The sequence below is a fragment of the Mchenga conophoros genome, linkage group LG22, assembly GCF_057382185.1.
Source record: "Mchenga conophoros isolate Kocher_MC1m ecotype Shallow Benthic linkage group LG22, M_conophoros_male_GT1.1, whole genome shotgun sequence".
NCBI classification, from domain to species: domain Eukaryota; kingdom Metazoa; phylum Chordata; class Actinopteri; order Cichliformes; family Cichlidae; genus Mchenga; species Mchenga conophoros.
Genome location: NC_140546.1, coordinates 22,369,113 through 22,382,293, shown reverse-complemented (window position 1 = coordinate 22,382,293; position 13,181 = coordinate 22,369,113). Strand labels below are relative to the sequence as shown.

Genomic DNA, 13,181 nt, shown 5'->3' with positions numbered 1-13,181 from the left:
AATGTGAAGGAGTAGCAGCTCTACTCTAAGCTACCGAGCTCACCGTCCCATCTCTAAGAGAGAGCCCTACTAACCTTCAGAGGAAGCTTGTCTCTGCTGCTTGTATCAGTGATCTCATTCTTTTAGACCATAGGTGAGGGCAGAATGGAGATCGACCAATAAATTGACAGCTTCGCTTTCACACCCAGCTCTGTTTTCTGTACAACAGACTGATACCGCTTCTGTATCACTGCAGATAATACATCAGTCAATCTTTTTGTCTTTTTCTCCTGCTCCGCTCTCTCCATCACTTGTGAATGAACTTCATCGCTTGCGACAGAAATTCCTGCCTGACCAAGGGCAGTTATAGCATTTCATTGATTTAGTACTAAGCACTAACTAGCATGCATGTTGTGTAGTTTGGAGATCTAACTTGCTAACCAAGCAAGCAGGTATTACCCTCTGGTTTTAAACCTTTATTTTAGGAAAGATGGGGCAACAACACATGCTCATCTTTTATTCCACAGAAGGTGTTCTTTAGAGTATTGAATGATAAAACTACAGACACGGAGTTTAAAACCATGCCAAAACAATCCACTAAAGATTTATTGTGTATTAGAGTTTAGTATGACATCCTTCAGCTTGCAGAACTGCTTGACAACATCTGGGCATGGAGGGGGTCAATTCAATTTTGTAATAGCTTTCACAAAGGTTTGCAAAACTTTTAGTTCCTCCACACTAGACCATCAGGCTTTTTTTTTCCTTTATGGCATCCTGTAGATAGTGATTCAGATCAGGGCTCTGGGAAGGTCATAATCTTTCTTCCTGGGCAAAATTTAGTTGAACGGGGCGGACGGTATGCTTCAGGAGACTAACTTGGTGAGATATCCACTTCTGTTCACTGCATCATCTTTTGGCTTTTTCACTGCAAAGTTCATGATTTCATCAATAAACAAATTCCTGTGCACGGTCATAAGAAAAACATCAGACACTGCCCCCACTGTGTTTGTGCTTCTTAGAAGTTGAAAATATTTATTTAGGGTTGTTTTCTGAGGATCAAATCGATGTCTGTAACTTTTTTAAACTGATTTTATTTTTTAAACCAGCGGGAAATTTGCTGTACAAATACTTTCCAGAGCCAATAAATGCAAAAATGCCACATCGAAAATGGGCTGAGTCACAAGGTTTTGCTTCAAGGGTCTTTTATTGGCTAGCAAATGTTCGTTTTTTCATTAGTCTTCAGTATAAACACTCGATGTGATAGACAAAACACCACGATGATGAAGGAATACTGTACCATGTCGTTGCGTCCAAAGAAAGTGTACACAGCGTAAAGGTAGTAGTCGAAAAGCTGTGATACGCAGTGGATGACGTCAAAGGCAATTGGCTTCAAAATATTCATCATCTGCATGTACTTTCCTTTAGGGAGAGGAGACAAAGACGTAACAGTTAGATCCGAGTACAATGGAAGCTTTGTGTCGAGTGCTGTGTGTGACACAGAGGGCATCCATACTGTTCTTTAGCACCGTGAAACCCAGCATCACTTCACACAGAATGAAATGGCGCTGTACTTGAGTAAATTTTGAAGGAGATTAAACGGGTTAAACTCCTGTAAGTTAATCGTGGTTGAACCATATCCTTTTTGGGAAGGACAACAGCATGAGCATATTGCATTTGCATACAAATTGCAAGGATTTAATTCAGCAGAAAGGTAATAAAGGCAATAACTACAGAGGTACAGGGGTGTAACAAGGTTACCATTGACTCAGAACTGATGTATGGAAGAATAAAAAAAAAAGAAGAAATAAACTCAATCTAGCTGGCTTTGCTACCCAGGCAGCACTATTTCTCCCACACTCTCATTTTTCACACCCTTTCCCTTAAATTCTGCACCAAGAACTCAGGGAGCAATCTAACTCCATCAAAGTCCAGCAGAGACTGAATTAGAAGTGATTGTATGGAATCAAACTTTGGGGGTCTTTTTTCTTGCTGCAAGTTTTTCCACGTGGCTCTAAATCAATATTATGTAGCGTGTGACAAAATACGGTTCTTTTGCTTTTTTACTGTATGCGCAGTCAAGCCAAAACAGCAAAGATAGCTCCTCCTCTCTAAAATCACATTATGAGGGTACATCATCAGACTCTTTTCTCATGTCTTTAGAGCTACGTCACATATTTATACATGTAAGCAGTTCTTTGGAAACAGAAGGCAGGAACTCAGGGCGAAGGTTAACCACTATTAGTGCAGTTCAGTCATGCAGATGTGGAGCGTGCCAATTGCAGTATTTTGCAGGCTTTAATGATGAATAAATGAAACTCTCAGAAGGCCAGAGAGGACACACTGTCTGGACACCTCGCAAGCAGAGGTTAGTCATCAATGAGAGTGTGTGCGTGCGTGTGTGTTTCCAGGACTCACCAACAAGCCGGATGACGTTGAGCGTGGTGTTGGTGAGAATTGGTGCGTTGGTCTTATTGAGGTTGTAGTCGGACTTCTTCTTGGTTCTCATGGTTTCTCGGGGTACGCTGGTGGCAGAGTCAGAGAAAGTAGGTCAGAACCATGAGGAAAAAGAGACTTGCTAATACGTGTCAACATCATTAATCCCTTGAAATGATAGGGCCAGGTGCAAAGCCTTCACTGTGGGTCACAGTTCTTGTAATTGATCAATCAGAACCCATTTCACAACACAGGAAATGGGACCCCAGTGGTGAAGTCTCAGAACTGGTGATCCTGAAGCACCAGACCCTGACATGGAGCTCGCCAAGCCATATTAGCCAGCAATGATTACATGGGCAGAAATCATTACATGGTCTGTCTCATTTCTGCGACTATATGAGCCATTACATAATTAAGCACTAGTAATTCCTGCCTATAAGAACAGGAAATAAGGATTTTAGTGATCGTGGACTAATGTCAGCTGAGTACACGCGAGGAACTAAAAAGCATAAAATAATACTGTATGTCATCATACAAGGCAGGAAACAGAAACTGCAATGAATCAAGGTTTTGACTCCAGTGCAAATCCTAACGTTTTTTTTTTAGATCAGCTCTCAGATTTGCCTAAAAACATTAATTTACTGCAAGTTCTTGGCAGTTCAGTTCATCACACACACACAAAATGAGCACAGCAGGCTTATCGACAAAGACCGTCCCAGCTGAACGGTGACGCAAAATTTAAGACCCCATCATGCTGCAGGGAAAATGCTGCAGTTCTAAACGAGGTCGGCTAACACAGTTCGAGAGGAACATCTAAACTGTTAAAGCTGTGAAATGCTAAAACAGTTAGCGCTTGCATAAATGATGGGTTCTTTCCAATTCAAGCATCCCTGATAATAAAGGAGGCAAAATACAAAACTTTCTCCAGCTGCAATTAAACCCTCTTTCAAATGAAAATTAGTGCTTTAACACACTGAACAGAGAAGTGTATAATTGCCTTCACCATTATTAAATAGCCACTAATTTTACAATACGCACCAATTGCATTAGCCGAGGTAGAAAGGAAAGGTAACTTTTTCATGGATATACAAAAAGCTTACTGCTGACTTGGCAGGGTTAGCCAGAGGTTAGCTTAAATTGTTGGTGCTGGAGGTGCGAAGACTTGGTTAATGCCTTCAAAATGAAGACTCAAGTACAGACAGATAGTTTGGTGTGTGTAATTAACATAATCGGTGTGCTCACTTTTTGAATATTTCACAGCTAGCAGTGAAAATTTATTTTGTTTGTTAACTGGTCCATGTACCAGCTGTCCAAAGCTGTCTTCAACGTGTCTGATAAGATAAACAAACTATAATTCATGTTCTCAATTTTCATATAAAAACAAAAAACAACAAAAAACAACAAAAAAAAAAAAAACAAGCAAGAAACTAAATTTTGGTCTTCAGAACAACTGGAACAGAACTGAAATCTAACAACTCTTTCGGACAGCACAAACATAAATCCAGTTATCAAACAAGCTGAAAGTGGAATTAAACAGAAGATTCATGGACTGTCTGTAAATTTGAGGCATACACTCGGAGCCGGACATGGAACTGACCTCTTTAGAGGAGCATCACCCGTCTGCTCATCAACGTAGTCCTGCTTGAGCTCCTCTGGGACATCGCTGTCGCTGTCGTAATCCTGGTACACGCTTTTCTCCAGCTCGTCTGACTCGTACTTGAGAAACGGTGAAGAGAAAGATGAGATTGAAGTCAGGGGTAAAAACGCGGTGGATAGAGTTCAGATAAAGTGGGTAAAACAGAGAGAAGACAAGTGTTAAGACAGGTGTGAAAAAAGTCCAACTCCACGGGGAAATGGTGCCGGCGCTGTTGGTCGCAAGACACAGCAACAAAGAGTCCACAGAGATTTTGAAACAGCACAAAGTATTAACCCACTCCCCCAAGATAAAAATGGTGGAAGGCTAATAAAAACAAACTGCATTAACGCTCTGTGATTAAATTACCCACAAAGCAACAAATAAACACTTCAAATACCTCACATACTGCTGGGAGGGCACAAAATGTATTCACCTCTCACAAGAGAGTTCAGATTATACCTTACTGAAATAAGGCAATATTTTCTACATGCCAAGGGAACACAAGCATCATATATAAAGGATTACACGCTTATGAACAGCCAAACACCAAAGGCTTATACAGATATGTTGATATGTCATCATAAAGTAAAGCCAAAGGTGTGGGGGCACCTCTGAAATCTGAAAGAGAAATATTGTTTTCCATAGGAGGAGCAGATGAGTAGCCTCTGTAGCATGAGGCAATAGTTGTTATTTCCTAAAAGGGACACTACTTAAATTAAAAGCAAAGTGCTTTTAATTTATATTTAACACAAAACACAGTTCCCGAAAATGTATTAAGAAATTAAAAGGATTCCTATACCGGAGGCCTGGACACTAACAAACTCAAAGAAAAAAAAAAAAAACAGCTGCATTACATGAAACTCTTTTCTTGGGTTAATCATTAGCCAAGTACAAGTTTATTTTCTATTGAATGGCTAACATTACTTGTCAGACAGTGTGTCAAAGCCCTGTAATGGCACGTTTTGCACGGCTGCCCTCAAACCCCTAATAAACGCTTGTTATGACCCTGGTGATGAGAGCTTAAGGGACGCTGATTATTTCTCAAATCAGTTCACCTCCTTATGAACTCGTCTGAAGTTTGACTCTGTAGGCAGGCTTAATTAGGCATACTTATGTAAGTGGGTTTATCTAGCTGGTGGAAACGCACGCTCTATAATCAAATCTAGTTCTGTGTTTCAATTCTAACTTGTGACTTTTTCCAAAATGACCATATTCCTAAAAATACTGCAGTATTATAACAGATTTCAACTTTCAACAGACACGACTTATTCTTAACTTTTTTTACAAGATGGAGTGTGTTTCCTAACACCTACCCCATTGGATGCCAGCACATCCTCCGTCTCCTCTTCCTTGTGCTCCATGTGCATCTCAAAGGGGTTTCCCTCTCGCTGGTACTGCTGGAACAGGGACAGCTCCTCCTGGGCCGAGCTGCTCAAAGACGCGGCCTGCCTACTCGGGGACACCGAAGGCGAGCGACACTGACCCATAAACTTAAACTCCTGGATCGGAGAAGATGGGACACAGGGACGCACAGGGAATTGTTACTGATCAGAGTATCCTACAAAACGTCTATGAGACTTTTAAAATGAATAAAGTTAGAGGTAATTTAAAAGAAAACAGAGCCAAGAACTCCAATTAACACGTCACTTGTACACAGTACCTTTGACCACTTGGTTTTAAGCGGCTGCATCACAACAAAAGCTAAATCACCATCTGTACAGGACGTCTGTGAGGAATTCCACTACGCACGCTTAAATCATACTGTAGTGAAGGCCAAGTAATACATTGCCTGCATAGTAAAGTGATAAAGGCATGTAAAATTCCCATGCAAGTCCATTTATTAGGAGGGTTCTTTGGTATGCTTATTTATCGTTTTGTGCGTATAAGCAAAACAGAGATGAAGGAAAAAAGATAAAGATGAAAAAATACTCGAGTTCACTGCACTCATTTTCTTTACGTTCCTTTCCATTCATCAGTGTTGCTTTGAAGTGCAACGAGCTGTACACTCAGATCGCAAAATGTTTTCTTCTACTTAATCTTGGAATTTCTTCAGCATTGTTAAATGCCACAGTGTTACCTGAGTATTCCTGCTGACCATTTCCATCCCTTTATGAACAGCGTACCCATCGTCTGATGGCTGCTTCCAGCAGGTTAACTTGCCATCTCAAATCATCTCAAACTGGTTTCCTGAATGTGACATTGAGTTCACTGTACAGAGACGGCCTCCAGATTTTAATCCAATAGGATGTGGTGGAATAGGAGATTCAGAGATGGATGTGCAGTCCATAGGAAAGGTTGTATTTTTTAACTGTGGCTCATGAGTGTGAGAAAAACTGTCTAACATACATCCCATAAGGGACAGCAGCCGTTTGATCTTCATCTGTGTTTTATAATGAGCAGTGAACTTTACGCACTTGCACCCGGTTGCACGCGCGCACACGTCACTGAGCAGATTCAGCGTTTCACATCCTCATGCAAATTTCACAGCAGTGAGTGACACCGTGGAATAAATGAAATCACCCTCCCTTCACCTTTTCGCCTCAGTGCTGTGTCTCTTACTCACATGGAGCTGGGCTATGTTAAAGTTAGACTTGACTGGACACAGTTCCCACGTCTCATTTTCCAGAAACATCCTCAGCTCCTCTAGTCGGGCCCTGAGGGGTTGCGAAAAGAGAAAAGGGAATGAGCACAGTGCTGAGGAAAAGGTCAAGAAGAAGAAAAAGTGAAAGACACAGAAAGCATTAACATCTGTCCATTAATCACCTAATTCAACCCCGTATAGTCAAGCAGCTCCCAATTTAAACACAATGACATCAATAAAGCCTGCAAAGGTCACTAATGCGAAGTGTGAAGGAAAAGTTCTGTGTGTGCTGTTTGCAACACGATTCAATGCTAACTGTGATCACAGCTCACAGCAGCCACCCCAGGTGCTCACCCGCTAGGTCAGTATCCTTCCTTCGGTGTGAAATGTCAGTGCGGTGTTCATTTCAAACACAGCAGTGCTGCTTGTTTCTTTTCTTTAAGGCGTTTAAAGTATGAAAGTAAAAAAACACAAAAGACAGTGTCGAATATTCACTGTAATACTGTACACTCGTCCACTCGACAACTGAATTTCTTTAATTCAATCCACTGTGAATCAGAGGACATTAAAACCTTGAGACTAGTTCAATCGCTCAGCACGAAAAAAAACAAAACAAAACAAAGAAAACCCCATGCGGATATCAACAATGCTGGAGTTCTAAAATATTTATTATGCCTGAACTCTGACAATGTCAGTCTGTGCTTTGCATCCAGAGGCTGACAGTACACCCCCGCTGATGACCGGGTGTGTTACCGCAGGAACCAGACGGAGAAACATAGACATACTTTGCTATAGGGTAAATATAAAGCACTCTGAATGGCACGGTGTAAAGGTGTGTGTGTGTGTTTGGTCGAGTCTTCTTCGTCTCTGGGTTTCTTTGACCTCTTTCTGCTTTTTCGTTACATGTTCACACCTCCATGTCACCACCTGTAACCCAAAGCTGTACCCGATTTGTGTCACAGGACTGACGCTTATAAGAGGAATCATATTTAAGCGCGTTATCAACGATTCTTGACAGGTGACCTTAACACTAATCAATGCAAATCACCTCAGATGATGTGGAGCCTTCTGCGTGAAACTATACATATTTATGAATTTGGCAGGAGATTATGCAATCAGGATGTAAATGTGCTTCCAGCTCAGTGAGTGTTGGCATGTAATTACACATCTAGCTCCGAAGAGGGTTACGCCTGGGATAGAGCATGTTGGAGGCAGCAAGTGGTTATCGCCGTGTGCAAAGGTTTCTCTCACATAACGATATCCTGCTTTCTAAGAAATGGTTTCATCTACTTTCCATCATGTTTAGCTTTGAAAGACTTGACCAACATTTGCCATAACTTTCACATGGTTCGGATGATGATCAAACAGAAGCCCCAGACGTTTCTTACCTGTGGTAGTTTTTAAAGTAGTTGACACTCTGGCGTTTGATAGACTCCTGCAGGACCTCAGACTTACTGCCACAAAACTCCTCACCCACCTGCATCAACCTGAAAGAGAAGGTTGGCGGGAAAAACTGATCACAAATCCAAAAGTGTGGCAGGAGGGAAGGAAGATAAAGTAAGGAGAGCTAGAGACAAAGACAGAGACAGAGTGGAAGTGTTAAAACAAACCTCCTGTTTGAAGAGACTGCACTAAGACAAACTGGCATTCTGCAGCCCGTGTTGGCTCGAGAGATGCAATGAACACAACAGCTTTATCGATAGCTGCAGGGATGAGATGGCTCATTTACAGTAGGTATCTTATCAGATGAAGTCTATAATGAGAGGACAAACCAGCTGCCTAATGAACCACTGAAGCCAACCTTTGAGGTTAGAGCTTTGAAATAACTTCACTTATAGCTAGGTGTGCAGAGAGATGCCACAACTGCAGGTCAGGAATATCATGATTAAGCCAGTTGTTGGTTAATTTGTTTAATTAAAAAAAAAAACAAAAAAACAATTGCCACTCATTACATTAGAGGCAGCTGACAAACCTAAGGTAAGTCTAACATGATAAGAGAGCACTAAGGTGCTGGGATCTCTCACTGCAGGAGTCATGGCTTCGGGTTTTCCAATATCAAAAACAGCCTTTAGCGTATCAAAGCCACAGGAGGATTACTGCTGTGTGTGTGTGTGTGTGTGTGTGTGTGTGTGTGTGTGTGTGTGTGTGTGTGTGTGTGTGTGTGTGTGTGTGTGTGTGTGTGTGTGACTGACAGCTGAGCCAGCAGAGGCTCTGACACATTGTACACATGTCTGCTCTGGTAACTCTGTAACATACGAGTCAAGAGAGAGCGCGAGGCTAAAGAAGTGGAACCACAGAATTTTCCGTTAAAGCACCCAGTTCATATTCCCCATTTGTACTTTACAAAACATTTGATCTCAAGTATGCAAGCATATACTCATTGTAACTGGTACTGTTATGTCTATGATAAAAAAAAAAAACTCTTAACCTTATTTTATTTTGTTGTTTTTACAAGAATAAAGGTGTTTATAGAGGAGATACTGAAGAAATGATACTGGAGCAAAAATATCACACACGTTTCACTGCAGTGTTTCACATGCATTTCTATACCCGGTTATTCCCTTAAGTAAAGAATGTGTTAATCTACAGGGAGTGCAGAAGTATTAGGCAAGTTGTATTTTTGAGGAATAATTTTATTATTGAACAACAACCATGTTCTCAATGAACCCAAAAAACTCATTAATATCAAAGCTGAATGTTTTTGGAAGTAGTTTTTAGTTTGGTTTTAGTTTTAGCTATTTTAGGGGGATATCTGTGTGTGCAGGTGACTATTACTGTGCATAATTATTAGGCAATGTAACAAAAAACAAATATATACCCATTTCAATTATTTATTTTTACCAGTGACACCAATATAACATCTCCACATTCACAAATATACATTTCTGACATTCAAAAACAAAACAAAAACAAATCAGCGACCAATGTAGCCACCTTTCTTTGCAAGGACACTCAAAAGCCTGCCATCCATGGATTCTGTCAGTGTTTTGATCTGTTCACCATCAACATTGCGTGCAGCAGCAACCACAGCCTCCCAGACACTGTTCAGAGAGGTGTACTGTTTTCCCTCCTTGTAAATCTCACATTTGATGATGGACCACAGGTTCTCAATGGGGTTCAGATCAGGTGAACAAGGTGGCCATGTCATTAGTTTTTCTTCTTTTATACCCTTTCTTGCCAGCCACGCTGTGGAGTACTTGGACGCGTGTGATGGAGCATTGTCCTGCATGAAAATCATGTTTTTCTTGAAGGATGCAGACTTCTTCCTGTACCACTGCTTGAAGAAGGTGTCTTCCAGAAACTGGCAGTAGGACTGGGAGTTGAGCTTGACTCCATCCTCAACCCGAAAAGGCCCCACAAGCTCATCTTTGATGATACCAGCCCAAACCAGTACTCCACCTCCACCTTGCTGGCGTCTGAGTCGGACTGGAGCTCTCTGCCCTTTACCAATCCAGCCACGGGCCCATCCATCTGGCCCATCAAGACTCACTCTCATTTCATCAGTCCATAAAACCTTAGAAAAATCAGTCTTGAGATATTTCTATGCCCAGTCTTGACGTTTCAGCTTGTGTGTCTTGTTCAGTGGTGGTCGTCTTTCAGCCTTTCTTACCTTGGCCATGTCTCTGAGTATTGCACACCTTGTGCTTTTGGGCACTCCAGTGATGTTGCAGCTCTGAAATATGGCCAAACTGGTGGCAAGTGGCATCTTGGCAGTTGCACGCTTGACTTTTCTCAGTTCATGGGCAGTTATTTTGTGCCTTGGTTTTTCCACACGCTTCTTGCGACCCTGTTGACTATTTTGAATGAAACGCTTGATTGTTCGATGATCACGCTTCAGAAGCTTTGCAATTTTGAGACTGCTGCATCCCTCTGCAAGATATCTCACTATTTTTGACTTTTCTGAGCCTGTCAAGTCCTTCTTTTGACCCATTTTGCCAAAGGAAAGGACGTTGCCTAATAATTATGCACACCTGATATAGGGTGTTGATGTCATTAGACCACACCCCTTCTCATTACAGAGATGCACATCACCTAATATGCTTAATTGGTAGTAGGCTTTCGAGCCTATACAGCTTGGAGTAAGACAACATGCATGAAGAGGATGATGTGGACAAAATACTCATTTGCCTAATAATTCTGCACTCCCTGTATTCTTAACAGTACTTCAGTCTTACTTGATAACAGTGTCTGATATGCAATGACAGCAACTCTACATATCCTAATCAGGAAGACGTGCACATGATATTTCTTTTAACAACGTTTCTGAAAGCCATAGCAAAGAGCTTTTACAGCGATAAGAACGCTAAAACAACCCATCAGCTCACAGTAAACACTTGCAGAAACAGCATTTCTGATGCAGAACTGGCACACAGTAACTTGAGCTCTGGGTTGGTGGAATCTTTCACTTTTTGCTTTTTCTTTGGATGTTGTGTTTAGAGGTGCTGGGGTAGTTTTAGGGCAGGGTTAACGTGTAGGCACCATGTGTGTGGTTTCATGTCACTGTTGTTACTTTTCACGCAAAAAAGTCTGAAGAAGCCGCAAAACACTGCAGACCCCAGAGTTATTCTGTAGTTTTCATTATTAGTTATTTTGTGTCCACGCTGTTCGCCCGCCCAGCAGGGTGACGACTATAGCCCACCAGCCTTTTACGACTGAGGGGTGAAAATCCAAAAAAGCCTCCTCAGACTGACTGAGTTAACCAATTTGACCAAAGTGAAAAAGACTAAAGCTAAACACATGTCCTGTCTATTTGATATGAACACCCACTATTTTTTCCATTACTTTCCTTTATATTCACATCCATTTAATATAATCTTTTTAAACGTTTCACAAAAAGGTTTTTCCAGATCTAGTTTTAGTTTTATGTTTCCTAACTTATAATGATCTTTGTAGTCTGCTTCGTATTTTCTGTCTCTCTCCTATGATGTGAGGGGATCGTTCTTGATGAATCAATGATATATTTTTTCTGCGGAGCTAAACAAAGAACTTGCGTAATGCAAAAAACGTCACAATCGCTTGATGAGTAACTGCGATACCACTGCTAGATTTAGGAAACACCACCATTAACACATTGTAGAGCCACATCTCTGATTCTTGAGCGCTGGTTTAGCTCACCGGGAAGAGCAGGCACCCATATGCCGTATACCTGGGTTTAAATCTGACCCGCGGCCCTTTGCCACACGTCTTCTCCTCTCACGCTCTGTTTCCCTGTAACTCTTCACTGTACCCCACTGAAAAAGGCCCAAAAAAATATCCATGATTCTTCTTAGTACACTAGGAAAAAGGGGGAGTTGGAGAAACGGGTTTGGAGAAATTACCTTTATAGTTAACAAAAAACAGTTGCCATTATTGGAAGCATAAGAATGAATGAGTGTGAGTCTAAAACTTAAAAAAAAAGGATGAGAGGTGTGTGTGTGTGTGTGGGGGGGGGGGGGGGGGGGGGGGGGGGGGGGCACACAAAGAGGAAGGGACAGCAATAGCAAGATAATGAGGGCCAATTATTGGATACAAGCATGAGCTGTCTGCACTAAACCTGAGGCGTACCTGCTGATGACATCCAGTACCACTATGAAATCGTCGTATTTGAAGTTCGACATGTCTGTCCCCAGGATGTAGGCCTTCACTTTCAACTGGACATCCTGTGGAGAGAAATAATAGTGACACAGTGATTTGTGGGAGGAGAACCTGTGATAAGGCAGCTCCAAGTGGCTCAGAAATTAAAATAAAAAATAAAAAATGAAATATAAATTTAATGGAAGAGAAATGCTTCAGAAAAACTTTGTTTTTTAAACGGTGGTGCAGACTTTTCAACAAACCTGCCAGATTCGTGTCAGTCCATGCTCCAACTTCTTCTTCACATAACTGCGGTCCACGGCCAGCTCATCGGACTCGGCGGCAGCAGCATCCTCTGCAGGTAGTCAAAAAGGCATACAGTTGAATTAAAAACGAAAACACACACACACACAGTGACCAATTAAAATTCTCTATTCAGATCCACCTCCTTTACCTTCTGGCTTGGCTGTCATTTCAGAGTCAAAGACTCTGCATCATTTAGCAATTTTAACGCGCATTTGCACAATGAAGACTGGATCGCAATCCACTCCCAGCACAAAAAGGTAATTATGTTAAATGAAAGATTAAAATTCCACCGGTGTATTTTAATATGAAAGGGAACACGGTGGTGTCAAAAGTCCTTCATTGTCAGCTAAAGAGTGGGAGACTTTCTGTAGTGGCTGACAGTCAGCATCTGTCAAGACTGTAGATCGTGTTACTCCCAACAGAGAGCGAAGAGTGACAGCAGCCTAGAAGCAAGGAGAACAAAGCTGGATGACAGCTTAATACAGGCCTGGATCCCTGTTCACTGTCACACCATCAGATATGCTAGTTTCTCAATTATCAGGTCAGTACCCTCTCTTTCTGTGTGCATTTTTCTTCGTCTCCCCGATCAGATAGATCAGACCACCATGTGGCAACGACACTGTAGCGTGTCGAAACGGCAGCGATGCTTCCCCTAAGCTGAAAATTGCTTTCATTAAATTCAAGCCGCTCTCA

The 13,181-nt window shown here is 41.7% G+C and overlaps 2 protein-coding genes across 4 annotated transcripts in view; one reads left to right on the top strand and one right to left on the bottom strand.

Annotated features, from left to right (window-relative positions):
• Window positions 1-13,181, bottom strand: part of vps50 (VPS50 EARP/GARPII complex subunit) — a 121,575-nt gene that overhangs the window by 42,112 nt on the left and 66,282 nt on the right. For both annotated transcript variants that reach the window (XM_085263433.1, XM_085263434.1), the window contains exons 14-21: window positions 12,446-12,537; window positions 12,174-12,268; window positions 8,018-8,116; window positions 6,612-6,702; window positions 5,362-5,547; window positions 4,010-4,128; window positions 2,395-2,501; window positions 1,277-1,398 (exon numbers count right to left, since the gene is read on the bottom strand). In XM_085263433.1, the coding sequence (XP_085119559.1) occupies window positions 1,277-1,398; window positions 2,395-2,501; window positions 4,010-4,128; window positions 5,362-5,547; window positions 6,612-6,702; window positions 8,018-8,116; window positions 12,174-12,268; window positions 12,446-12,537 (911 nt within the window). The remainder of the gene's footprint in view (window positions 1-1,276; window positions 1,399-2,394; window positions 2,502-4,009; window positions 4,129-5,361; window positions 5,548-6,611; window positions 6,703-8,017; window positions 8,117-12,173; window positions 12,269-12,445; window positions 12,538-13,181) is intronic.
• Window positions 1-13,181, top strand: part of LOC146549469 (uncharacterized) — a 50,675-nt gene that overhangs the window by 34,708 nt on the left and 2,786 nt on the right. The window lies entirely within an intron of this gene.